Source organism: Phyllobates terribilis, unplaced genomic scaffold, assembly GCF_046119375.1.
Source record: "Phyllobates terribilis strain yellow unplaced genomic scaffold, ASM4611937v1 Scaffold_11__3_contigs__length_659146591, whole genome shotgun sequence".
Lineage (NCBI taxonomy): Eukaryota > Metazoa > Chordata > Amphibia > Anura > Dendrobatidae > Phyllobates > Phyllobates terribilis.
In genome coordinates, this window is record NW_027362771.1 from 586968838 (window position 1) to 586996379 (window position 27542).

The 27542-nt window shown below is 45.8% G+C and overlaps 2 protein-coding genes across 4 annotated transcripts; both read right to left on the minus strand.

Annotated features, from left to right (window-relative positions):
* Positions 1-933: 933 nt before the first annotated feature.
* Positions 934-3533, minus strand: CUNH19orf53 (chromosome unknown C19orf53 homolog). The gene is made up of 3 exons (XM_073650969.1): positions 3343-3533; positions 1809-1864; positions 934-1163 (listed from the first exon to the last, which is right to left on the minus strand). The coding sequence occupies exons 1-3, from the start codon at positions 3419-3421 to the stop codon at positions 1017-1019; spliced, it is 282 nt and encodes a 93-aa protein (XP_073507070.1). The 5' UTR covers positions 3422-3533; the 3' UTR covers positions 934-1016.
* Positions 3534-16693: 13160 nt separating this feature from the next.
* On the minus strand, positions 16694-27269 carry MRI1 (methylthioribose-1-phosphate isomerase 1). 3 transcript variants are annotated; one of them, XR_012251379.1, is made up of 8 exons: positions 27100-27269; positions 23804-24039; positions 23550-23722; positions 22682-22858; positions 22009-22233; positions 21790-21933; positions 17565-17696; positions 16694-17422 (listed from the first exon to the last, which is right to left on the minus strand). XR_012251379.1 is itself a non-coding variant. In XM_073654362.1 (7 exons), exons 1-6 carry the CDS (start codon positions 27229-27231, stop codon positions 21812-21814), a joined length of 1065 nt encoding a protein of 354 aa, XP_073510463.1. In that variant the 5' UTR covers positions 27232-27269; the 3' UTR covers positions 16694-17696; positions 21790-21811. The 3 variants fall into 3 exon arrangements, 2 of the variants coding, with proteins under 2 accessions (XP_073510463.1, XP_073510461.1); XM_073654362.1 differs by having other exon boundaries at positions 16694-17696; XM_073654360.1 differs by lacking the exons at positions 16694-17422; positions 17565-17696 and having other exon boundaries at positions 21700-21933.
* Positions 27270-27542: the final 273 nt, after the last annotated feature.

A 27542-nucleotide genomic window follows, 5' to 3' on the forward strand; every position in this document is an offset into this window, starting at 1 on the left:
ACAGGTAGAGAGCGACAGACCGCGCGCTACACACATGGAGGACAGGTAGAGAGCGACAGACCGCGCGCTACACACATGGAGGACAGGTAGAGAGCGACAGACCGCGCGCTACACACATGGAGGACAGGTAGAGAGCGACAGACCGCGCGCTACACACATGGAGGACAGGTAGAGAGCGACAGACCGCGCGCTACACACATGGAGGACAGGTAGAGAGCGACAGACCGCGCGCTACACACATGGAGGACAGGTAGAGAGCGACAGACCGCGCGCTACACACATGGAGGACAGGTAGAGAGCGACAGACCCCGCGCTACACACGGGAGGACAGGTAGAGAGCGACAGACCCCACGCTACACACGGGAGGACAGGTAGAGAGCGACAGGCGCCGCACTGCACATGGAGGACATGTGATTTTTTTTTCCTAAATGACCCGTCTAATTCACACATCAGAGGCGCCAGAAGAGAAACAAAGTGGCGCCATCGCGGTCTCATAAATATACAGTGTCTGTTTCCCATAACAACCAATCAGAATGCAGTTTTCATTATTTTATTTGCACTTGGAAAAATGGAGACTGTTGCAAGGGGGAACAAGCTGCCATGTTCTCTGAGGCAGTGTGAACATCTGCAAAATGGCTGCCGGCACATCCAGATACACCATTTCTTAGGAGACAATTGATGACTGTATACGACCGGGGCCATATTCTTATATACTCCATCACAACAACCTTACATTATACACAAGATAAGAGGAGTCTGTGCCTCTGGTCTCAGGGTGACATCGCCAACGCAGCGCCACCCCTGGCACAAAGCTGCTATTATTGTAGATGATTTTTTTCACAAAGGCTTTTTGTTCCTAGGAGCTCGCACTCTATTCAGACTGAGGACATCGTGGTGGGCGTGGGGGGATTTGTAATTAAGCAGCCGGACGCATTTAAAGGGACCATATACATTTATTTATGGATAATGCAATATATACAGGAGATCACCCAGGAGGAAGGTCTCAGCGCAGAGGGTCAGGCCTTGCTTCCTCCAGCGGGGGCGCCCTTCTCTTGTTTCTCCGTTTGCGGGGTCTTTAGTAGGGCGAGTTTCTTGGGCATGTTGGCAGCGGCTCTCATGGTGACGTCGTGCTCGATCTTACTTCGGATCTGTACTTCCAGGTTCTGGAGAAGGAATAAATAAGGGTTAACAGATGGTGCACTGTATTGTGGGAATGTGACAGAGGGGGCGCTCTCTCTGCTGGTCCTCCATACTGTCTGTAAGTCCTTTATCTAGCTCATTTCTCTGCAAAAGTGTTACAAATCTGTCAAAGCTCCCAACGACTCTCCCTCTTCCTTCTTTCAGTGTAAGGCTACATTCACACCTCCATCTACACGCAGACCAGCCGAGGGGGGTCTCCTGACAAACTCAACAGCCTCATAGACGTATATAAGTATCTAGAAAATCAAGGCTATAGATGATGAGGAATGCATATGAGGAAATAAGTGCAGGATAGAAGCTGTGCTGAAGACAGATGTACCCTCACACAGACTTCACATCCAGCCTATATTACTGGGAGTGACACTCCCACAAGAGAAAAATTGGAAGCTTCGATCGGACTGCAAACTACTCGTCAGGGGGGTCCGATGACAAAACGACCCTTTACAAATTCAGTAGTTCAGCCTCAGGTCTGAGCCTGGCATGTCATTAGTAGGTCTCCCGTATAATGGAGCGAGGGACATGCACAGGAGACTGCGCACACGTCCTGTACACGCACTGCTGCGGCCGACTCCCTAGGACAAAGTTTCTGCCATTATGTGGTCGCTCACCTTCTTCAGTTTCTGCTGGTGGATAATTCGGCCTTTCTTGGGTGCGATGACTCGAGCTGTGAAGACATAATTAACACCAAATGAAAACATTGGAGGCGGCCATATTTCCCCTAAGTCAATACCTGGAGGGGCTCACTAGAAACAGTGACTACCCCTTCTAATAAGTGTGCCCAGGTATATAATAAGGGGACACACTACCCCCCCCCCCTTATAATCACCATCCTGCTTCTAAAGGAGTAACATTTAAATGGCTCCTCCACTGCTAGCTAAAGCTTAAAGGGGGTGTCCAGATTTGAGAGTCTTCAGTCACTCTATGAATCCTGACAGCGTGCAGTGGTGCTGATGTGTGGTCACATGACTGCATGCATTCAATTTGCATACACGCTGACACATGCAGACTAGTCTTATCTGACTAATCTCAAAAAAAGTAAATTGAGAGAAAAGGAACACGTCTAGTCAGCAGGTGGCCACATGTATGGAAATTGCATAAAAGCAGTTCACTTGCAACAGCAATAATGGGAAATCACGCCGCTCGCTCGCACAGTCTGCAGTCACACAGCTGGACAATCCCTTTAAAAAAGTTTCAAGATTCTAACATGCTTTGTCATTAAGTTGCAATGTCTCTGCTTGCTGTCAGTGAATGAAAAGATTTACATCCAGAACCTGTACATTTTCACAGCTGAGGGTTTGTTACATTTGTATCCAGCAGTAATGTATGGCAGTTTCTGCGTTTCGCTGTATTAGGCTGTGTGCCCACGATGCGTTTTTGGTGCGGATTTGCAGCGCAGAAACGCTCCAGAAACGCATTGCATACCTTATCCCCATGACATTCTGCAAGTTCTGTGCACATGGTCAGGATTTTTTCTGCGTGGATTTTACTCGCAGAAAAAAATCCTGACATGACCAATTCTTGTGCGTTTCTGCATGCAGATTTGCCTATACAATGCATTGAAAAAAACGCATAAAAAACGCATGTAGAAACTGCATGCATTTTTCTGCCAGGGAGATGCAGAAATGCTCAGGAAGATTTCTGCATTGTGTGCACGCAGCCTTAGGCTTCCTCAGGGGTTACGCTATTCGGCAGTTTGAGGTCCAGGGATTTCAGCGCTCGCTGACATGTGATCGCCATATAACTTGCCGAGACAAACTCCAAGTTCATTTCTGACTTGCAATCCGCTGCTGAATTTCAGGCAGGACTTCAGCCGTCCCGACCGCCGGAGGTTTCGCTGATTTCAGGTTTGTGTCAGTCGGTTCGATGCGATTTCTGAACCAAACTCTGCAGACAACGTTCAGGCGCTGGTTTTACTCCTGGGAACTTGTCGGCGAAGGCCTCTCGCTTTTCCTTAATCGATGGATATGGTGTGTACAGGAGGGCAAAATACTGAGAGCAACAGGCTCCAGCCTCCTCCAAAGAGAGCGGCACTGATACTGGGGAAGGGCTACTCCATATGTAACACATGGCAGCAAGCGCTAACCAATCAGTGTGCAGCAGGGCATGCTGGGAGACGTAGTCCCAGGGTGCTCTCTCACTCACCTCCCTTCCTCATTCCCGCAGGCTTCTTGGCCGTGTTCTTCTTCGGCTTCGCCTTCAGCTTCAGCGACCCCTGCGCCATGTTCCCCAGATACTAGAGGCTGCAGGTCCTCACTGTGCTCTCATGTGCAGCAGAGCTGGGGTTAAGGGAACTTTGATGACATCATGACCATGTGATCAGGGTGGGTGGAGTCAGGCACTATGCAAGCAGAATTGTAAGGGAAGGTGAACATTGTCCTTCCCCTTTAAGAAATAAGACAAAACTGGGTTTCACTTTAACCCTTTCATAACTGGGCATTTTTCTTTTTTGCACTTTTGTTATTTCAGTGGAGAAAGTTGCACTTTCCGGCAGTTTTGCCCACGTTCTCTCTGAGTCTCAGGATCGCTGGGTGGGGACCGCAGGCGCTGGTGGGCTGCTGTGACATTCGGGGGTCTCCTGTGGCTGGTGTTCATAGCAGAGCATGATTTTTGCCACACTGTGGTATCGCTGTATATAGCACAAGTGATCAAATGATGGCAGATCATGTAGGGGTCTAATAAATACAGTAGAAAGTGGCAAAAAATGGCCACAAGCATTTATATTTCCCCCCACATTTTTTATCCTACGCAGAACAGAGACAAACAAACTGTGCGTGGTGTACGGCGTCACCGCAATAATCTCACCCGGAGGATCCTACTGTCGGCTCATTATTACCATAATAAAAAAAATTACAGAATTGCGCTTTTTTTCTGCTGTTTTGTCAGACTTGGAATTTTTTCCCCCGGTTCCCGGTGTGTTACGTGATAAAATGAATGGTGTCAATCAAAAGCACAACTGGTCCCCCAAAAAACAAAACCCCTCATATTACTATATCAACTCTTGGAAGAAGGAGAAAAAATGAAAGCACAAAAATGGAAAACCCCCATTTCAGGAAAGGGTTAAAAGTGGTCTATTGTACTACTGTATTGTTATTACAATAGGGGGCACCGCTGAGGGTCAGGGAGCCCCTCTAAGAACCCTGACACTAGAGGGGTAAAAGTCAGCAGCCACATGAGCGCAGCCTGACACCTGGTGGACAAAAAAAGATTGCATGCAGAAAAATGCAGCGCTCACTACTGCGCCTTAGGCCGCCCTCACATGTCCGTGTTTGCAGTAAGTGTAGTTTCCATTTTTTTCAGGGATGTCACTCTACTCATTATAACCCATTGCAAAGTATAGGAGAAGCTTTGTAATGTCTTTTCTTTTGCAATACCAGAAGAACATTGATGACAACGGTGCTCATCCCACCACCATCAAGAGTGAGCTGCAGCCAGGAAGCTCATCTCTGCCACCTAGTGGATATTATAGCATACTGCATTCATAAGAAGCTCATCTCTGCCACCTCGTGGATATTATAGCATACTGCATTCATAAGAAGCTCATCTCTGCCACCTAGTGGATATTATAGCATACTGCATTCATAAGAAGCTCATCTCTGCCACCTCGTGGATATTATAGCATACTGCATTCATAAGAAGCTCATCTCTGCCACCTAGTGGATATTATAGCATACTGCATTCATAAGAAGCTCATCTCTGCCACCTCGTGGATATTATAGCATACTGCATTCATAAGCTCATCTCTGCCACCTAATGGATATTATAGCATACTGCATTCATAAGAAGCTCATCTCTGCCACCTAGTGGATATTATAGCGCACTGCATTCATAAGAAGCTCATCTCTGCCACCTAGTGGATATTATAGCGCACTGCATTCATAAGAAGCTCATCTCTGCCTCCTAGTGGATATTATAGCATACTGCATTCATAAGAAGCTCATCTCTGCCACCTAACGGATATTATAGCATACTGCATTCATAAGAAGCTCATCTCTGCCACCTAGTGGATATTATAGCATACTGCATTCAAAAGAAGCTCATCTCTGCCACCTAGTGGATATTATAGCATACTGCATTCATAAGAAGCTCATCTCTGCCACCTAACGGATATTATAGCATGCTGCATTCATAAGAAGCTCATCTCTGCCACCTAGTGGACATTATAGCATACTGCATTCATAAGAAGCTCATCTCTGCCACCTAACGGACATTATAGCATACTGCATTCATAAGAAGCTCATCTCTGCCACCTAACGGATATTATAGCATACTGCATTCATAAGAAGCTCATCTCTGCCACCTAGTGGATATTATAGCATACTGCATTCATAAGAAGCTCATCTCTGCCACCTAACGAATATTATAGCGTACTGCATTCATAAGAAACTCATCTCTGCCACCTAGTGGATATTATAGCACATTGCATTCATAAGAAGCTCATCTCTGCCACCTAATGGATATTATAGCGTACTGCATTCATAAGAAGCTCATCTCTGCCACCTAGTGGACATTATTGCATTCTGCATTCATAAGAAGATCATCTCTGCCATCTAACGGACATTATAGCATACTGCATTCATAAGAAGCTCATCTCTGCCACCTAACGGATATTATAGCATTCTGCATTCATAAGAAGCTCATCTCTGCCACCTAGTGGATATTATAGCATACTGCATTCATAAGAAGCTCATCTCTGCCACCTAACGGATATTATAGCATTCTGCATTCATAAGAAGCTCATCTCTGCCACCTAGTGGATATTATAGCGTACTGCATTCATAAGAAACTCATCTCTGCCACCTAGTGGATATTATAGCACATTGCATTCATAAGAAGCTCATCTCTGCCACCTAATGGATATTATAGCATACTGCATTCATAAGAAGCTCATCTCTGCCACCTAATGGATATTATAGTGTACTGCATTCATAGGAAGCTCATCTCTGCCACCAAGTGGATATTATAGCATTCTGCATTCATAAGAAGCTCATCTCTGCCACCTAGTGGATATTATAGCGCACTGCATTCATAAGAAGCTCATGTCTGCCACCTAGTGGACATTATAGCATACTGCATTCATAAGAAGATCATCTCTGCCACCTAACGGACATTATAGCATACTGCATTCATAAGAAGCTCATCTCTGCCACCTAACGGATATTATAGCATTCTGCATTCATAAGAACCTCATCTCTGCCACCTAGTGGATATCATAGCATACTGCATTCATAAGAAGCTCATCTCTGCCACCTAACGGATATTATAGCGTACTGCATTCATAAGAAACTCATCTCTGCCACCTAGTGGATATTATAGCGCACTGCATTCATAAGAAGCTCATCTCTGCCACCTAATGGATATTATAGCATACTGCATTCATAAGAAGCTCATCTCTGCCACCTAGTGGATATTATAGAGTACTGCATTCATAGGAAGCTCATCTCTGCCACCAAGTGGATATTATAGCATTCTGCATTCATAAGAAGCTCATCTCTGCCACCTAGTGGATATTATAGCATGCTGCATTCATAAGAAGCTCATCTCTGCGACCTAGTGGATATTATAGCGTACTGCATTCATAAGAAGCTCATCTCTGCCACCTAACGGATATTATAGCATGCTGCATTCATAAGAAGATCATCTCTGTCACCTAGTGGATATTATAGCATACTGCATTCATAAGAAGCTCATCTCTGCCACCTAGTGGATATTATAGCATACTGCATTCATAAGAAGCTCATCTCTGCCACCTAGTGGATATTATAGCGTACTGCATTCATAAGAAGCTCATCTCTGCCACCTAATGGATATTATAGCATACTGCATTCATAAGAAGCTCATCTCTGCCACCTAATGGATATTATAGCATACTGCATTCATAAGAAGCTCATCTCTGCCACCTAGTGGATATTATAGCGTACTGCATTCATAAGAAGCTCATCTCTGCCACCTAGTGGACATTATAGCATGCTGCATTCATAAGAAGCTCATCTCTGCCACCAAGTGGATATTATAGCATTCTGCATTCATAAGAAGCTCATCTCTGCCACCTAGTGGATATTATAGCATGCTGCATTCATAAGAAGCTCATCCCTGCGACCTAGTGGATATTATAGCGTACTGCATTCATAAGAAGCTCATCTCTGCCACCTAACGGATATTATAGCATGCTGCATTCATAAGAAGATCATCTCTGTCACCTAGTGGATATTATAGCATACTGCATTCATAAGAAGCTCATCTCTGCCACCTAATGGATATTATAGCGTACTGCATTCATAAGAAGCTCATCTCTGCCACCTAATGGATATTATAGCATACTGCATTCATAAGAAGCTCATCTCTGCCACCTAATGGATATTATAGCATACTGCATTCATAAGAAGCTCATCTCTGCCACCTAATGGATATTATAGCATACTGCATTCATAAGAAGCTCATCTCTGCCACCTAGTGGATATTATAGCGTACTGCATTCATAAGAAGCTCATCTCTGCCACCTAGTGGACATTATTGCATTCTGCATTCATAAGAAGCTCATGTCTGTCACCTAGTGGATATTATAGCATACTGAATTCATACGAAGCTCATCTCTGCCACCTAGTGGATATTATAGCATATTGCATTCATAAGAAGCTCATCTCTGCCACCTAGTGGATATTATAGCATACTGCATTCATAAGAAGCTCATCTCTGCCACCTAACGGATATTATAGCATACTGCATTCATAAGACGCTCATCTCTGCCACCTAGTGGATATTATAGCATACTGCATTCATAAGAAGCTCATCTCTGCCACCTAGTGGATATTATAGCATACTGCATTCATAAGAAGCTCATCTCTGCCACCTAGTGGATATTATAGCATGCTGCATTCATAAGAAGATCATCTCTGTCACCTAGTGGATATTATAGCATACTGCATTCATAAGAAGCTCATCTCTGCCACCTAACGGATATTATAGCATACTGCATTCATAAGAAGCTCATCTCTGTCACCTAATGGATATTATAGCATACTGCATTCATAAGAAGCTCATCTCTGCCACCTAATGGATATTATAGCATACTGCATTCATAAGAAGCTCATCTCTGCCACCTAGTGGATATTATAGCATGCTGCATTCATAAGAAGCTCATCTCTGCCACCTAGTGGATATTATAGCGTACTGCATTCATAAGAAGCTCATCTCTGCCACCTAACGGATATTATAGCGTACTGCATTCATAAGAAGCTCATCTCTGCCACCTAGTGGATATTATAGCATACTCCATTCATAAGAAGCTCATCTCTGCCACTTAGTGGATATTATAGCATACTGCAGTCATAAGAAGCTCATCTCTGCCACCTAGTGGATATTATAGCGTACTGCATTCATAAGAAGCTCATCTCTGCCACCTAACGGATATTATAGCGTACTGCATTCATAAGAAACTCATCTCTGCCACCTAATGGATATTATAGCATACTGCATTCATAAGAAGCTCATCTCTGCCACCTAATGGATATTATAGCATACTGCATTCATAAGAAGCTCATCTCTGCCACCTAATGGATATTATAGCATACTGCATTCATAAGAAGCTCATCTCTGCCACCTAATGGATATTATAGCGTACTGCATTCATAAGAAGCTCATCTCTACCACCTAATGGATATTATAGCGTACTGCATTCATAGGAAGTTCATCTCTGCCACCTAATGGATATTATAGCATACTGCATTCATAAGAAGCTCATCTCTGCCACCTAATGGATATTATAGCGTACTGCATTCATAAGAAGCTCATCTCTGCCACCTAATGGATATTATAGCATACTGCATTCATAAGAAACTCATCTCTGCCACCTAATGGATATTATAGCATACTGCATTCATAAGAAGCTCATCTCTGCCACCTAGTGGATATTATAGCATGCTGCATTCATAAGAAGCTCATCTCTGCCACCTAGTGGATATTATAGCGTACTGCATTCATAAGAAGCTCATCTCTGCCACCTAGTGGATATTATAGCGCACTGCATTCATAAGAAGCTCATCTCTGCCACCTAATGGATATTATAGCATACTGCATTCATAAGAAGCTCATCTCTGCCATCTAGTGGATATTATAGCGCACTGCATTCATAAGAAGCTCATCTCTGCTGCCTAATGGATATTATAGCATGCTGCATTCATAAGAAGCTCATCTCTGCCACCTAGTGGATATTATAGCATACTGCATTCATAAGAAGCTCATCTCTGCCACCTAATGGATATTATAGCATACTGCATTCATAAGAAGCTCATCTCTGCCACCTAATGGATATTATAGCATTCTGCATTCATAAGAAGCTCATCTCTGCCACCTAGTGGATATTATAGCATTCTGCATTCATAAGAAGCTCATCTCTGCCACCTAGTGGATATTATAGCACACTGCATTCATAAGAAGCTCATCTCTGCCACCTAGTGGATATTATAGCGTACTGCATTCATAAGAAGCTCATCTCTGCCACCTAGTGGATATTATAGCATACTGCATTCATAAGAAGCTCATCTCTCTCACCTAGTGGATATTATAGCGTACTGCATTCATAAGAAGCTCATATCTGCCACCTAACGGATATTATAGCGTACTGCATTCATAAGAAACTCATCTCTGCCACCTAATGGATATTATAGCATACTGCATTCAAAAGAAGCTCATCTCTGCCACCTAATGGATATTATAGCATACTGCATTCATAAGAAGCTCATCTCTGCCACCTAATGGATATTATAGCATACTGCATTTAAAAGAAGCTCATCTCTGCCACCTAATGGATATTATAGCATACTGCATTCATAAGAAGCTCATCTCTGCCACCTAGTGGATATTATAGCATACTGCATTCATAAGAAGCTCATCTCTGCCACCTAATGGATATTATAGCGTACTGCATTCATAAGAAGCTCATCTCTGCCACCTAATGGATATTATAGCATACTGCATTCATAAGAAGCTCATCTCTGCCACCTAATGGATATTATAGCGTGCTGCATTCATAAGAAGCTCATCTCTGCCACCTAATGGATATTATAGCACACTGCATTCATAAGAAGCTCATCTCTGCCACCTAATGGATATTATAGCGTACTGCATTCATAAGGAGCTCATCTCTGCCACCTAATGGATATTATAGCATACTGCATTCATAAGAAACTCATCTCTGCCACCTAATGGATATTATAGCATACTGCATTCATAAGAAGCTCATCTCTGCCACCTAATGGATATTATAGCATACTGCATTCATAAGAAGCTCATCTCTGCCACCTAATGGATATTATAGCATACTGCATTCATAAGAAACTCATCTCTGCCACCTAATGGATATTATAGCATACTGCATTCATAAGAAGCTCATCTCTGCCACCTAATGGATATTATAGCATACTGCATTCATAAGAAGCTCATCTCTGCCACCTAATGGATATTATAGCATACTGCATTCATAAGAAGCTCATCTCTGCCACCTAATGGATATTATAGCATGCTGCATTCATAAGAAGCTCATCTCTGCCACCTAATGGATATTATAGCATACTGCATTCATAAGAAACTCATCTCTGCCACCTAATGGATATTATAGCGTACTGCATTCATAAGAAGCTCATCTCTGCCACCTAATGGATATTATAGCGTACTGCATTCATAAGAAACTCATCTCTGCCACCTAATGGATATTATAGCATACTGCATTCATAAGAAGCTCATCTCTGCCACCTAATGGATATTATAGCATACTGCATTCATAAGAAGCTCATCTCTGCCACCTAATGGATATTATAGCGTACTGCATTCATAAGAAACTCATCTCTGCCACCTAATGGATATTATAGCATACTGCATTCATAAGAAGCTCATCTCTGCCACCTAATGGATATTATAGCGTACTGCATTCATAAGAAGCTCATCTCTGCCACCTAATGGATATTATAGCATGCTGCATTCATAAGAAGCTCATCTCTGCCACCTAATGGATATTATAGCGTACTGCATTCATAAGAAGCTCATCTCTGCCACCTAATGGATATTATAGCATACTGCATTCATAAGCTCATCTCTGCCACCTAGTGGATATTATAGCGTGCTGCATTCATAAGAAGCTCATCTCTGCCACCTAACGGATATTATAGCATACTGCATTCATAAGAAGCTCATCTCTGCCACCTAGTGGATATTATAGCATGCTGCATTCATAGGAAGCTCATCTCTGCCACCAAGTGGAGATTATAGCATGCTGCATTCATAAGAAGCTCATCTCTGCCACCTAACGGATATTATAGCATACTGCATTCATAAGAAGCTCATCTCTGCCACCTAGTGGATATTATAGTGTACTGCATTCATAGGAAGCTCATCTCTGCCACCAAGTGGATATTATAGCATTCTGCATTCATAAGAAGCTCATCTCTGCCACCTAATGGATATTATAGCATACTGCATTCATAAGAAGCTCATCTCTGCCACCAAGTGGATATTATAGCGTACTGCATTCATAAGAAGCTCATCTCTGCCACCTAGTGGACATTATAGCATACTGCATTCATAAGAAGCTCATCTCTGCCACCTAATGGATATTATAGCATACTGCATTCATAAGAAGCTCATCTCTGCCAAGTGGATATTATAGCGTACTGCATTCATAAGAAGCTCATCTCTGCCACCAAGTGGATATTATAGCATACTGCATTCATAAGAAGCTCATCTCTGCCACCTAATGGATATCATAGCATGCTGCATTCATAAGAAGCTCATCTCTGCCACCTAGTGGACATTATAGCATACTGCATTCATAAGAAGCTCATCTCTGCCACCTAACGGATATTATAGCATACTGCATTCATAACAAACTCAACTCTGCCACCTAGTGGATAATATAGCGTACTGCTTTCATAAGAAGCTCATCTCTGCCACCTAATGGATATTATAGCGTACTGCATTCATAAGAAGCTCATCTCTGCCACCTAGTGGATATTATAGCGTACTGCATTCATAAGAAGGTCATCTCTGCCACCTAGTGGATATTATAGCATTCTGCATTCATAAGAAGCTCATCTCTGCCACCTAGTGGATATTATAGCATACTGCATTCATAGGAAGCTCATCTCTGCCACCAAGTGGATATTATAGTGAACTGCATTTATTACAAACAGGCTCAGTCAATCTTTTGTATAAAAAGGCACAATAGATGCCATGTATTGGGGAAAAAAAGAATTAGTAAAGCTTTTTCAATTAAAAGAAAAAGTGTATGTTTCCATAACATGCAAATTAACCATAAGACTGAAATCACACACACAGCATTGACTAGTTATTTGATTTATTTGGGTTAAAAATGTTACAGACAGATGATATTATCAAAGAGCAATCCACGTGTAACAAATCCACAGCGTCCGCACTTTCCCCGAGATCACTAGTGATCAGCCGATTAGTAGTGTCTTGTGCACAGTCAGTATGTGCACCCCCTTGTGGCACAGATGGTGTACTGCAGGTCGTAGGAGATATTGTCAGGCCCAATGTACAGTGTGCACTTACACCCATGGAACAGAAAATAAAGTTTTGAAAGGGGCAATATGAGCACTTTCGGAGTGTGGGCCCTTCTCAAAAGCGTGTGGTTGGGTAACCATGATGCTCATCTCGTCTCCATCAATAGGCACAGTGACCAATTATTTATAATAATAAATGCAATTTAATGGTCAGGAATAATTGTTGTGGTCTAAAAAAATGTGTCACTGTACACAAACAAAAAAAAATGCATTGTAAAATGTAATATTGTCACACGCTAAAGACATATGAGAAATTGCCTTTTTTCTGCCTATATTGAAAATGTAATAAAACCTTAAACCACATGAATTCTAAAAAATATATATATATATTAAAAGACAAATTGTAAATGATCAGAATATAAAATATACAAAGACGATTCTATAGGGTAAAAATAAGAGAGGAAAAGAAAAGGTGAAAAACATAAAACTACATTGTGGCATTATAAAGAAATCTACAGATGGAACAATGAAAAAAAACAATTCCAACAATGAAGGGGGCTGTCAGATCGAGCAGGAGAGAAGAGCTGGTGGAGACTGAGAAAGGGAAGTCCAGTGGTGAAGGAACCGTCAGTACCCAAATCGTGGGGCACACGGTCTATGGTGATGCTCGGCCTAATAACAGGCTTCTCTCGACATCCCTAGAGCCGGCGAGTTCATTCTGTGCTGCTCATCTTCATGTTCAGGTTTCCTTTATTTCTATAATGGTGGAGCGGGCTCTGCCCCGGAGTCACCTACAATTGGGAAGGAGTTTCTGGCGTTCCTATAGTAAGGCAGCGTAACAAATGGTTCTTTTTGGGTACAGACCCCAGCCCTTATGGTTAAGGGTAGGTTTAGGATGGATAGAGAGGGGTATAGTTATGGGACTGGGGGGGGGTTATTGGTTTACACCAGTAGCAATATCCAGTTCAGGGGGAGAATTATATCGCTGGTTTTCGATATACTAGTGGGGATCCTGAAAGTTATTTTTGGTTCTGGAATATGGGATTAAGGGTGAATTTTAGGTCTTGGAATATCCGTGGCCTCAAAGACTGGTCCACAAGACAAGTGATATGTGAAGGCAGTATTGGACTGTACACACACGTCCAGTATTATTAGATAGGTCATGGGTTCGGTATACTCTAATTGTGCCGGAGGAGTCAGCCTTTTAGTACATAGGAACATCCCCTGTAAGTGTATATATTTTGGGATGACGAGGGCAAGTTTGTGGGAGTTCGGAGCACCTTATACCATTTGGAATGTGTTATAGTTGTGATTCATGCACCACCTCCATTCTCCAATGCCGCCCTAAAGAAAGTTCTAGGGAAACTCGTGGAGTGGCTTGATATCCCCCTCATAATTATGGAGGGCTTTAGAAATATCTGTAATCCCTTTAGGGATGCGTGCCGGGCTGGGAATGATGCTCTTTCTTCCGCTAGGTTTAATTGACATCTGGAGGGAAAGAGCTCCTAATCTACAGCTGGTCTCATGTGCCTCGTCCATGTAGCAGTCCCTCTCATATGTAACACCCTTATGGCCCCGCTCATAGAGGACACTGTATGCTCCACTACGTCTCTATTATTTAATGTTTGGGTGCAAAAGGGGTGGACTAGACAACCCTAGAGGTGGAAACTTTTAGTATTTTCCAAACTAAGACCCACCCCCACACCCCCCTTCCCAAATTTTGGAGGAAAATGGAAGTGCGTCTTATAGTCTGAATATGGCTTACCAGGGAGGGCAGCGGAGCAGTCACAGGATGTCTGCAAGAAGGCGGCGGCGGCAGGAGGGGGCGATGCTGAGGGCACTGGGCTGCGAGGAGGGGGTGTCCCGGTCATATAGACCCAAATCACTGTTGACCTCAAATGTGAAAATCCTGGCTAAAATCCTTGTATCACGTCCGAGGACGGTCATTACCTCTAGAATTCACTCTGATCAATTGGGGTTTATGCCCTCAAAATCTACAGCCATTAATCTACGTAGATTATTCATCAAGTGGATGCTGGTCACAAGGCAGTCCTCTCGACGGACCCTAATAAAGCCTTCGTCACTGTGGAGTGGGGGTATATCTGGGACGTGCCAGAGGAGATGGGCTCCAGCCCTAACTTTATTCAGTGGATTAGGCTTTTATATAAAGCTATGACTGTCAGAGTGAGGGCTAATGGGGGTGTGTGTCAGAGTGAGGGCTAATGGGAGTGTCTGACAGAGTGAGGGCTAATGGGGGTGTGTGTCAGAGTGAGGGCTAATGGGGGTGTCTGACAGAGTGAGGGCTAATGGGGGTGTGTGTCAGAGTGAGGGCTAATGGGAGTGTCTGACAGAGTGAGGGCTAATGGGGGTGTGTGTCAGAGTGAGGGCTAATGGGGGTGTCTGACAGAGTGAGGGCTAATGGGGGTGTGTGTCAGAGTGAGGGCTAATGGGGGTGTCTGACAGAGTGAGGGCTAATGGGGGTGTGTGTCAGAGTGAGGGCTAATGGGAGTGTCTGACAGAGTGAGGGCTAATGGGGGTGTGTCTCAGAGTGAGGGCTAATGGGGGTGTCTGACAGAGTGAGGGCTAATGGGGGTGTGTGTCAGAGTGAGGGCTAATGGGAGTGTCTGACAGAGTGAGGGCTAATGGGGGTGTGTGTCAGAGTGAGGGCTAATGGGAGTGTCTGACAGAGTGAGGGCTAATGGGGGTGTGTGTCAGAGTGAGGGCTAATGGGGGTGTCTGACAGAGTGAGGGCTAATGGGGGTGTGTGTCAGAGTGAGGGCTAATGGGGGTGTCTGACAGAGTGAGGGCTAATGGGGGTGTGTGTCAGAGTGAGGGCTAATGGGAGTGTCTGACAGAGTGAGGGCTAATGGGGGTGTGTGTCAGAGTGAGGGCTAATGGGAGTGTCTGACAGAGTGAGGGCTAATGGGGGTGTGTGTCAGAGTGAGGGCTAATGGGGGTGTCTGACAGAGTGAGGGCTAATGGGGGCGTCTGACACAGTGAGGGCTAATGGGGGTGTGTGTCAGAGTGAAGGCCAATGGGAGTGTCTGACACAGTGAGGGCTAATGGGGGTGTCTTGACACAGTGAGGGCCAATGGGAGTGTCTGACAGAGTGAGGGCTAATGGGGGCGTCTGACAGAGTGAGGGCTAATGGGGGTGTGTGTCAGAGTGAGGGCTAATGGGAGTGTCTGACAGAGTGAGGGCTAATGGGGGTGTGTGTCAGAGTGAGGGCTAATGGGAGTGTCTGACAGAGTGAAGGCTAATGGGGGTGTGTGTCAGAGTGAGGGCTAATGGGGGTGTCTGACAGAGTGAGGGCTAATGGGGGCGTCTGACACAGTGAGGGCTAATGCGGGTGTGTGTCAGAGTGAAGGCCAATGGGAGTGTCTGACACAGTGAGGGCTAATGGGGGTGTCTGACACAGTGAGGGCCAATGGGAGTGTCTGACAGAGTGAGGGCTAATGGGGGCGTCTGACACAGTGAGGGCTAATGGGGGCGTCTGACACAGTGAGGGCTAATGGGGGTGTCTGACACAGTGAGGGCTAATGGGGGTGTGTGTCAGACACAGTGAGGGCTAATGGGGGCGTCTGACAGAGTGAGGGCTGATGGGGGCATCTGACACAGTGAGGGCTAATGGGGGCGTCTGACACAGTGAGGGCTAATGGGGGGGTCTGACACAGTGAGGGCTAATGGGGGTGTCTGACACAGTGAGGGCTAATGGGGGTGTCTGACACAGTGAGGGCTAATGGGGGTGTCTGACACAGTGAGGGCTAATGGGGGCGTCTGACACAGTGAGGGCTAATGGGGGCGTCTGACACAGTGAGGGCTAATGGGGGTGTCTGACACAGTGAGGGCTAATGGGGGTGTCTGACAGAGTGAGAACTAATGGGGGTATCTGACAGAGTGAGAACTAATGGGGGTGTCTGACAGAGTGAGGGTTAATGGGGTATATGACAGATTATATTCAATCTATTTCATTGGAACAAACATTTTCAGAAATACAATATATTATTTGAATAGGTAAGATTACAGAAAATGATAGCGAATGACAAGAATTCAACATATTATAAACAGCATCCATTATCAAATCAAATAACATCTTGAACAATATCTCCAGAGTGGAGGACTGTAGAGCAAAAAGATATTGAAGGAAACCATGTAATCTCCTAGGAGAGAGGACTTTCGCAGAAGGTCTCTATAATGTAGTAGAGAAAGAGAGTTAGGCCACAGCCCCCCTATCAGTATTTGGTCAGTATTCAGTCAGTATTTTTTCTCAGGAGTGGGAGCCAAAACCAGGTGAGGAACAATCAGAGAAAAGGTATAATAGAAACAAGTCACCAATTCTGCATTTATCACCCACTCCTGGTTTTGGTTCCCACTCCTGAGAAAAAATACTGATGGTGGGGCCGTGGCCTAAGAGGGTCCTTGAAACCCTGAGGACAATATTTCACAAATCCATATGCACCAGTCCAGAACCTCCACCACATCACAATCCATCAGAACTGAGAAATCTGGAGAATCGTGAGCCGATATCCATCCCCTCCAGATCCTCCTAAATGTATCAGACGTTCCATTGCAGTCAGCGGAAGGTTCCTCCATTCTACGTATATTAACCATTTCATTATACCAGTCTACTGCATCGGGAAGTTTCCAAAAACGGGCAATCACCATCCGCGCAGTTGTTATGCAGAAATGGAGGAGATCCCTCTTCTGGGAACCTATGGAAGAAGGAAGAACTGATACAAGGGCAATCTGAGGGGACCCCACCATTACATTTCCTGCAATTCGTTGGTAATTATCAAATATTTTTTCCCAAAACGGTTTAATCTTGGCACACACCCACTAAATCATAGAGCCCACCTCACTCCTCCAGCAGACATCGGATACAGCGGGGTATATGGCGTGCAATTGTCTGTCAGTTTAGGTCTTCACAGGGGTACGAGGCCGGGCTGCCCGCTTTCCCTCCTTTGCCATTGATATTGAACCTTTGGCCTGTATTATTAGGAAACATCGGAGACTTGAGGGGTTCAAATACAAGAATACAAATACAAGAGGATCTGCTATTATTTATGAATAATTCTAATGTCCCTCTTCCTATTGTAATGGAAACACTTGGTAAATTTGGGAACTTCTCAAGGCAAACTATAAACTGGTCACAATCTGCACTTCTGCCCCTGGATGAGCAGGATACGGTGGGGTTGGAGGTAGATTTCATTATTCCAGAAATTCAAGTACCTTAGTATCTCCATTACAAGGAAACTAACGATTATATCTCTGTAAACCTGAACCCGCTGGTAGCCAAAGCAAGAAATACAGTTATTGCCTGGGGGAAGTTACCCATATCGACTCTGGGCAGAGCCAATCCCATAACAATGTGCCGTATATATTTTATATGCCCAGCCTAATTCTCCGGTCTGGATAACTAAATATTGGTTCAGGAGAATGCATAATCTTTTTAGAGCTCTGGTATGGAAAACTCGAAAAACTACAACTTTCCAGAGATCATAAGAGGCCTGGCTCCCTCTTATACAGTTAGGTCCATATATATTTGGACAGAGACAACATTTTTCTAATTTTGGTTGTAGACATTACCACAATGAATTTTAAACTAAACAATTCAGATGCAGTTGAAGTTCAGACTTTCAGCTTTCATTTGAGGGTATCCACATTAAAATTGGATGAAGGGTTTAGGAGCTTCAGCTCCTTAACATGTGCCACCCTGTTTTTAAAGGGACCAAAAGTTATTGGACAATTGACTCCAAGGTTATTTCATGGACAGGTGTGGGCAATCCCTTCGTTATGTCATTCTCAATTAAGCAGATAAAAGGCCTGGAGTTGATTTGAGGTGTGGTGCTTGCATTTGGAAGGTTTTGCTGTGAAGTAAACATGCGGTCAAAGGAGCTCTCCATGCAGGTGAAAAAAGCCATCCTTAAGCTGCAAACACAGAAAAAAACCATCTGAGATATTGCTACAATATTAGGAGTGGCAAAATCTACAGTTTGGTACATCCTGAGAAAGAAAAAAAGCACCGGTGAACTCATCAATGCAAAAAGACCTGCGCGCCCATGGAAGACAACAGTGGTGGATGATCGCAGAATAGTCTCCATGGTGAAGAGAAACCCCTTCACAACAGCCAACCAAGTGAACAACACTCTCCAGGAGGTAGGCGTATCAATATCCAAATCTACCATAAAGAAGACTGCATGAAAGTAAATACAGAGGGTTCACTGCACGGTGCAAGCCACTCATAAGCATCAAGAAGAAAAAGGCTAGACTGGACTTTGCTAAAAAACATCTAAAAAAGCCAGCACAGTTCTGGAACAACATTCTTTGGACAGATGCAACCAAGATCAACCTCTACCAGAATGATGGAAAGAGAAAAGTATGGCGAAGGTATAGTACAGCTCATGATCCAAAGCATACCACATCATCTGTAAAACACGGCGGAGGCAGTGTGATAGCTTGGGCATGCATGGCTGCCAGTGGCACTGGGTCACTAGTGTTTATTGATGATGTGACACAGGACAGAAGCAGACGAATGAATTCTGATGTCTTCAGAGCCATACTGTGTGCTCAGATCCAGCCAAATGCAGCCAAACTGATTGGTCGTCGTTTCATACTATAGATGGACAATGACCCAAAACATAAAGCCAAAGCAACCCAGGAGTTTATTAAAGCAAAGAAGTGGAATATTCTTGAATGGCCAAGTCAGTCACCTGATCGCAACCCAATTGAGCATGCATTTCACTTGTTAAAGACTAAACTTCAGACAGAAAGTTCCACAAACAAACAGCAACTGAAAACCACCGCAGTGAAGGCCTGGCAGAGCATCAAAAAGGAGGAAACACAGTGTCTGGTGATGTCCATGAGTTCAAGACTTCAGGCAGTCATTGCCAACAAAGGGTTTATAACCACGTACTAGAAATGAACATTTTATTTACAATTATTTCATCTGTCCAATTATTTGTGGTCCCTTTAAAAACAGGGTGGCACATGTTAAGGAGCTGAAACTCCTAAACCCTTCATCCAATTTTAATGTGGATACCCTCAAATGAAAGCTGAAAGTCTGAACTTCAACTGCATCTGAATTGTTTTGTTTAAAATTCATTGTGGTAATGTCTAGAATCAAAATTAGAAAAATGTTGTCTCTGTCCAAATATATATGAACCTAACTGTACATGGGGTTACTTTTTAACGTCCCAATTCCAACATTTCAGAGGGGATTCAGGGAGCAGGGACTGTAGTCCTGAAACATTTGAGGAGGGGGGGGAGGGGGAAGGTAAATCTGCTGGATCTTCAGGAACACAAGGGTCTTCCTCACTTTTTTTTTCTCATGCACAAAACATGGTGGACTTGTAGGAAGTCACTGGGAATGGGGGATTGCTCGAAATACACTCCTATTTGGAACAACCCTTGCTTGAGAGATTCAGCTCTTGGAAGGGTTTGAGGGCCTATATTTTTTGGATTATAGGACGCACTTTTTCCCCTCAAAATTGGAGGGAAAATGGGGGTGCGTCTTATAGTCCAAATGTACCTTACCAGGGATGCGGCTGCGGTGTAGTGGGGTCCCAGGAGACAGGGTCGCTGCTGGAGGAGTCCATCGACGGCAGAAGTGGGGTGATGCTGCGGGCCCCGGGCTGGGAGGAAGTGGTGCGAGGCTGCGGCAGGCCCCGAGCGTCACACAAAATATTGTCTCCTGAGCTCTCAATCTGCGCATGCACCATTTCCCCCTAAGTCCACCGTAGTGAAAACTATGGGCAGTGCAGGGACTTCGACATTTTCTGAAAGCCCGGAGCCTGCCGCAGCCTTGCACCGCCTCCTCCCAGCCCGGGGCCCGCAGCATCTCCCCACTTCTGCCGCTGCCGGCCTCCTGCAGCAGCGACCCTGCCTCCTGGGACCCCGCTGCACCGCCATCCCACCCCCAATACCCCATACTGTAAAAGCGGACTATATGTTGCACCACCATTTTTCTTAAAAAATGTTGTCCCTATTTTTCTCCCCAAACTTTGGGTGCGTCTTATAGTCTGCAAAATACGTTATGCGTATTGACTGTTTCTGGAAGGCCACTCTTCTGCTCGTTTCATCACTTCAAACAGGAATTTAAATTGGGTAACACTAAATTCTTCAGGTATCTACAATTAAGGCAGTAAGACCTCAGTCATTTCCGACCTCTCCACATCACACAATGGGATCCTAGATGATGTGGTGTGAGGCATTATTCTCTATGTATAGCGCCCTATTGCCAGGTATACTGGCTGACCCAATGGCTGTAGTCTGGTCCAGGTGGGAGGGAGGTGAGAGCCACATTTCCAAGGAGGAGTGGGACGATATCCTGGAATCAGCAAGTGTCGATTAATAAGGCTCAGAGGTCGCACTGGTCTTTGACCCATAGAGTTTATAGATTCCTGAAGACCCCATGTCATATGGGGATCAGAACGGATGACTGTCGCCCCCTGCTGTGGGGAAGAAGGAGCGGATCGGATGCATATGTTCTGGCCATAATCACAGCTGGGGGGCTATGAGAAAATGTATGCGGGGTAATCTTGGAAGGTTTAAACATTAGGGAGCAAATGTGGAAAACAATGGGGCGACTGGATAAGATGTAAAGCAGCAGTGTCAGAGGCGTCGGATGTAATATCATATTAGTGTTCGGTCAATAAGGGGATTTTGGATATATACATATACTTGGATAATGTATTATAGTTTGGATTCACGGTTCAGGTTTTTCTATGAAAAGCTAAGGGGGGGGTTGGTCCTTTGGGGTGGGGGGATTTAGTTTCATTAACAGTGGTTATGTACATTACCATTCTCATCAATGACTGCATCCTAGTGGGGGGGGGGGTTGATGGGAATGGTATATTGGACTCAGACCGTCCCTATGTCAATCCTTAACTAACAGTAAAACTTTCTAAATTCTCCTCTAACATGTCCTAATGAGAAATCTGAGCCAGAATCCGTCCAATAGCCCCATAGAGGTAGATCAGCCCCAGAGGAGGAAGGGTTAAATGATTTTATTATAAAAAGGTTTGTTTTTCCCGATGGCGGCGGAGATGCAGAGGAGGGTGTGTGGGTCATGCATGGCTACCAGGGCCTCGCAGCACAGAGTATTACAGCCCTCGGCTCAGTCCGTCCTTCAGCTCCTCCGGTTTGAAGACGCCGCGTTCTGTGATTATTGCCGTAATCAGTTCATTTGGGGTGACGTCAAACGCGGGGTTCCACACCCCGATACCTGCGAGGAGGAGATGCAGAAATTATACATAGTTACGGGGTTAACCAGGATCGGTCATTTCCAACAATCACTAACCTGGTGCCGCCACACGGACGCCATTGATATCCGTCAGCTCCCGGCTGGGCCTCTCCTCTATCACAATACTGCCACCTGTTGGCAAGCCGAGGTCACAGGAAGTGCTGGGAGCCGCCACGTAGAAGGGTATCCCGTGGTGCTTGGCGAGGACGGCCAGCTGGTACGTTCCCACCTTGTTTGCGGTATCGCCGTTAGCGACCACGCGGTCGGCTCCCACCACCACGGCTGGGGAGAGGAGGAAAATCGGGAAGAGGGGGTGCAAGATCAATTATATAGGTGGGAGTGAACGCAGCAGTGATGCCTGCAGCAATCGTGTGGTTTACAGTATTATTACTGGATCGTAAAGCGGTAGCCTGGAGTTTGAAAAACATGGCAGCGCCCCACCAGTCCATAGGTCATGTCTGGTATTGCGACTACTGAATTGAATAGGGACGAGATACAACACAAACCAACTATCTTAATGATATGATCTGGTCTAGGGCAGCAAATTAAAACTGTGCTGTTCAATGTTTCCACCACTGGGGGGAGCTCACTGCATAAGGCTCCATAGGCGCTGTATTCAATCATGTGCAGGGAGTTCCCCCTAGTGGTGACTGCATGTGCCCAGATTTCTGCCTTGTGCCTCTCCTTGCTTCTCTGGGCCCCTGTAAGGCATTAATACAACTGCACTCACCGCTGACCTGACGGTCCCTCATGGTCACTGCCGCCATGCTGTCCGTGATGAGGGTGGCCGGCGTCTTCTCGTACACCAGCTCGTACGCAGTCAGCCTGGAGCCCTGATTATACGGTCGGGTCTCCGTACAGAAGACGTGAGACAAGCGGCCCATTGCTTGCAGGGATCGCACCACGCCTGTCAGGGAGACATCTGCGGATCATTAGAGAGCAAGGGCCGGACCCCCGAGCCTTCTGTGTATGTAACTGCAGCAGATCCAGCCGATAATGTGTCCGATGCTTTCTTTGCCGGGTTTTGTTCCTACCAGTCATTTCTGCCATGAAAATCAGCTTTGGATGCACACAGCTGTCAATCTGAACAAGCAGAGCTGCAGTGAAAAGCATGGAGGACAGAGAAGCACCTAAAGCTTCTATTGGGACAGGAGAGTTATTCTAGGGCAAAAGTAGGATTTTAAGCTCTTTCCTGACACCAAGCAAATTTTTTTTTAAACTTTTTAAAATCTAAAAATCAGAAAAAAAAACAAACACACAAGTTAAATATTTCCCCCTCATTTTTTAGTAACAAAAATAACTAAATAAAAAGCCCACATATTTGATGTTGCCACATCCCTAAAAATTTGATAAATATAAAATTAAGAAACCCCTACTTTACATGGCGTAAAAAAACAAACAAACGTGAGAACAGCAGAACTGAGATTTTTTTGAGGTCTCTTACAGCGCAAAAAAATGGTAGTTGGCGGTGGCAGGAACGGGTTAAAGAAGGGCTCCCCCGTGTTCTTCATGATGGTTCAGAGTCACCCTGTAATATCGCCAGCTGCATTTCGTGATTAACCCCTTATAGACTGTTGGAGAACACACAGGCGTCTTACCCAGGGCAGTGCCGTAGCCGGCCGTGGCCAGAGAGCCGGTGTTGCAGTGGGTCATTATCACCACCCCAGCAAGGGCATTAGTGAGGTGCAGGATGTGCTGCGCCCCCAGGTCCCCGATCATACGATTGTCTCTGACGTCCTTCTCCAGGAGGGTCTCTGCCCACAGGACAACACTGGTAATGACAGGAGGAGGACAGGGGTGAGGTAGAGAACACAGGGGGGCTCGGGACCACCACAGCCGGCACTGCATGTACCTATCGGTTAGCCACTGCACAGTGGCCCCCGGCTTCTCCGACTCCTGCACCAGGAAGGAGTTCAGCTCATCCGCCGCCTTCTTCATGTTGACTGCGGTGGGCCGGGCATCCACCAACAACTTCATGGACTCACGGACGAAGGCCAGGAGGTCAGACGTCTGCTGTGGGGGGCCGGTGGTCAGCTCCACAGCCAAACTGAGGGAGCCCACAATGGCGATGGCCGGAGCACCACGGACCTAGGGAAAGACAATTGGGTGCATCACCGGCCCCGGGGTCAGGAGCAGAGGCATATCAAGGGAAAGGCAGCCAGGGCATCTGCCCTGGGCCCAGCCGGCAGAGGAGGGTGCAGTCGGGCCACCTTATCCGGCGGTCCGAAGTGTCTCCCCCCGGCAGCAGCATTCTGCTGCCTCCCGGACTGAGAGTCGGCTGTTCTCCGAATCGGGTATCAAGCTGACAGCCTGCTCACAGAACGTGCACTGTGCCGGCTGCCAGTCATTGTACTGGTGTCTTTCAGACGCGAGTACAATTGAAGCTCTGACCACAGGGTCAGAGTGACGCCAGCAGCGTGATCAGGTCATGTGATCAGGTCATGTGATCACACTGCTGACGTTACTCGTCGGCGCTACAGACAGGGGCGCGCATTGATGGTAAGTGCTCCACACTGGAGCTGAAGACACCAGAGACTGAAGACAGGGCTGTGGAGTTGGAGCCCATTTTGGTGGAGTCACAGTTGGTATAAAATGGACTGACTGACTAAAATATATAATAAATTGAGTACAGTAGTTCAATGCAGTTTGTGGGGAATATTTTTTCATAAGAATTTGGGAAAGTTATGAAATGTCCTATAAATGTCTGTCCTATTCCTGATCTAAGGGTCTGGACTTTTAGCTGAGATGAATCTGTGCTACAGTAAATTTATCACTTAAACATGAGCCGTGTATGAGGGAGTCGTGGAGTTGGTGTCATGGAAATTGAGGAGTCGGAGGTTTGGCTTTCCGACTCCACAGCCCCGGGGAATTCAGGGCGTGCATGTGTGTTGGGGGTATTCAATGTGCATGGGGGGTGATTTAAAATGTGGGCGTTTAGTTTGTGTGGGGGGGGGGATTTGGGATGGGGGTATTCTAGGTGTGTGGGGGGGTATTTAGTGTGTGGGGGTGATTAATTTAGTGTAACGGGGGGGGAGATGAGAACACTAGTTTGGGAAGAAAGGAAGTGAAAGGTGCAGACACAATATGGGGAGCAAGAGAAATTTGAAGACACTGTATGAGGAAGAAAGGGCGGAGATGGGGGGCATGTATGAGGAAACAGTATTGGGGAATGGGTGTGGACACAGTATGGTGAGTGGGTGGTTTGGTGCGGACACAGAATGGGGAGGATGGGTGCGAAAACAGTATGGGAAGTGAAGGAGGAATGTATGTGGACACAGTATGGGGAGCGAGTGGGGGCATGGGTGCAGTCACAGTATAGGGAGCGAGGGTGATGGCATGTGTATGGACACAGTATCGGGAGTCGGGGGATGTGTGAGGAGGCAGTATGGAGAGCGAAGGGGTAAATATAAGAAGACAGTATCAGTATAGTTAGCAGGGGGAATGTGAGAGGAGACCGTATGAAGAGATAGGATGAATAGTGTGAGGAGACCGTATGGGGAGGAAAAAGAAGTGTGAGTGGGCACAGAATAAAAACTGAGTAATGTGGATGGGGGGGGGGGGTAGCATGAGGGGGACGGGCACAGCCAGGAGGGGAGAGTAACTCAAGGAGGGGAGAGTGTGATGAGGGAGTACAGTATAGAGACTGGGATCTATAGGGGGGACACAGTGTGAGAGGATAGTGTAAAGAGGGGGCCCAGTATGGAAAGGAGATGACGGTGTGGAGAGCATGTACCATAAGAGGTACAGTGTGGGGGTCATATTTACTGCAGGGAATATAGTGAGGGGCAATTATTTATTAAGGGGCTCATTGTAGGGCAGATATTTGTATTCAGGAGCATTATAATGACACTGCTATCTTTAAGGACATCGTGTGGGGATGTGCTGCAGAAGACCGGAGAAGATGGAAGTCTGCAGAGATGAGCAGTGGATGAGAAAAGACATCATGAAGTCTGGACAGGATGAAGAAGAACGAACAACTCCAGAGACAACGTCATCTATCAGGTACCTGGTGTAAATGTTTTTTGTGATACTAATTCCCATATTTTTATTTGTTAGCATTAAAGGGGTAGTCCATGTTTATGATGAGTCTGCAGTCATACTATGTGACACTAGACTTCTGACTTCTCATAGTGCGCACTGCACGCTGTCAGGAATCTCTCTTGGCGGCGATTTACATACATGCGGTCACCTGCCGACTAGACATGCGTGGCCTCACTCAATGAAAATGAATTGAGCGAGGACGGACACGTCTAGTATGTGGCCAGAAGTATACAAATCACATACTTGTGCTGACATGACTGTGCTCTCGCCACCGGCAAGGGAGAATCCTAAAAGTGTGCAGTGCATGCGCTGTGAGAGTTCAGAAGCCCGCAGTCACATAGTGACTAGACTTTCATCTCAAACCTGGACATGCCCTGTAGCCGATCCCAACAGCGTGATATATCCTCACTGTAAGGGCAGCGTGATGGATTTCTAGGATGCAGCTGTCCAGCTCCGGTCAGGAGGGCAGAGAGCCAGCACCGGGTTTATGATGCGGATCTCTGCTCTTAGGCCTCAGCTCTGTTGCTGGTTCCAGCAGTCGTCACGCGGCCCCTCACTCATATGTGATTTTCATACGTACGTCCCGTGATAACGAGCTTCTTTTTTTCTCTCAGTTTTTCACTGAACATTGAATTAGGCAGAGCAGCTCCTTGCCCGTGACTAAGTGTACGAATCACATATGTGGAGGGGGCAAACTGAATTCTTGCCCCGGTGCCAGAAAGCCCAGAAAGCCTAGACAACCTCTGGTCAGGAGCGTCCGGGGGACCACATGTGAACACAGTGCTGACAGTCTGTTACAATCAGTCAGTTCACCAATATCTCCATACACTTAGTTGACCAATCACTAAACACGTCTGGGGTCCGGAGTGGTCGCCTCTGGTGATTGTGACTGTTGCTAAGCAGTAAAGTAAACGCAACTCCGTAGTGTTGTCCTTAGCAACTAAACTCCATTTTTCTACAGATGAAAGCTGTGACCTGATAGGCCTTAATATGCCAACTAGCCAATCATCTTCAAGAGCCCCCAATCACGTGCTCGGTGTAATACTAGGCTCCTCCCTTTCCACGCGCCAAAAGAGACAACCCCTCCCCCACAGCGCTGCCACGCACCTTCATGGTCCGAATGGCGTCCGCTCCCTCCCGCACCCCGGTCACCGGCTCATACTGGCTGATGTGCGGCAGAAGCAGCTGGTTCAGTACTAGAAGAGAGCCCCGGCTATACCGCACAGACTCCAGCGACATGGCTAACACGCTGCTTCCGGGGGCGGGGCTATAACCACGTGTCTGAATTTGGGCGTGCCTACTTATAGACGCTCTGGGCGGCGTTTCTTTACGGTAAAGTCGTAATTTGGTGGTGTTACAACTTAATTACTGTATATATAAAATGAGCAGAGCTAAGTCACATTGTGTATGAGCTGTGTCCTGCCCTGTACTGACTGCTCAGTGTTCCTTATAAAGTGGGAGATGGGTATCACTGTGACTGCCATATACAGCTACAGGGGGGCTGTATGGGTCTCATGTACTGGTGAGACCCCCTAGGCATAACAGGAAGC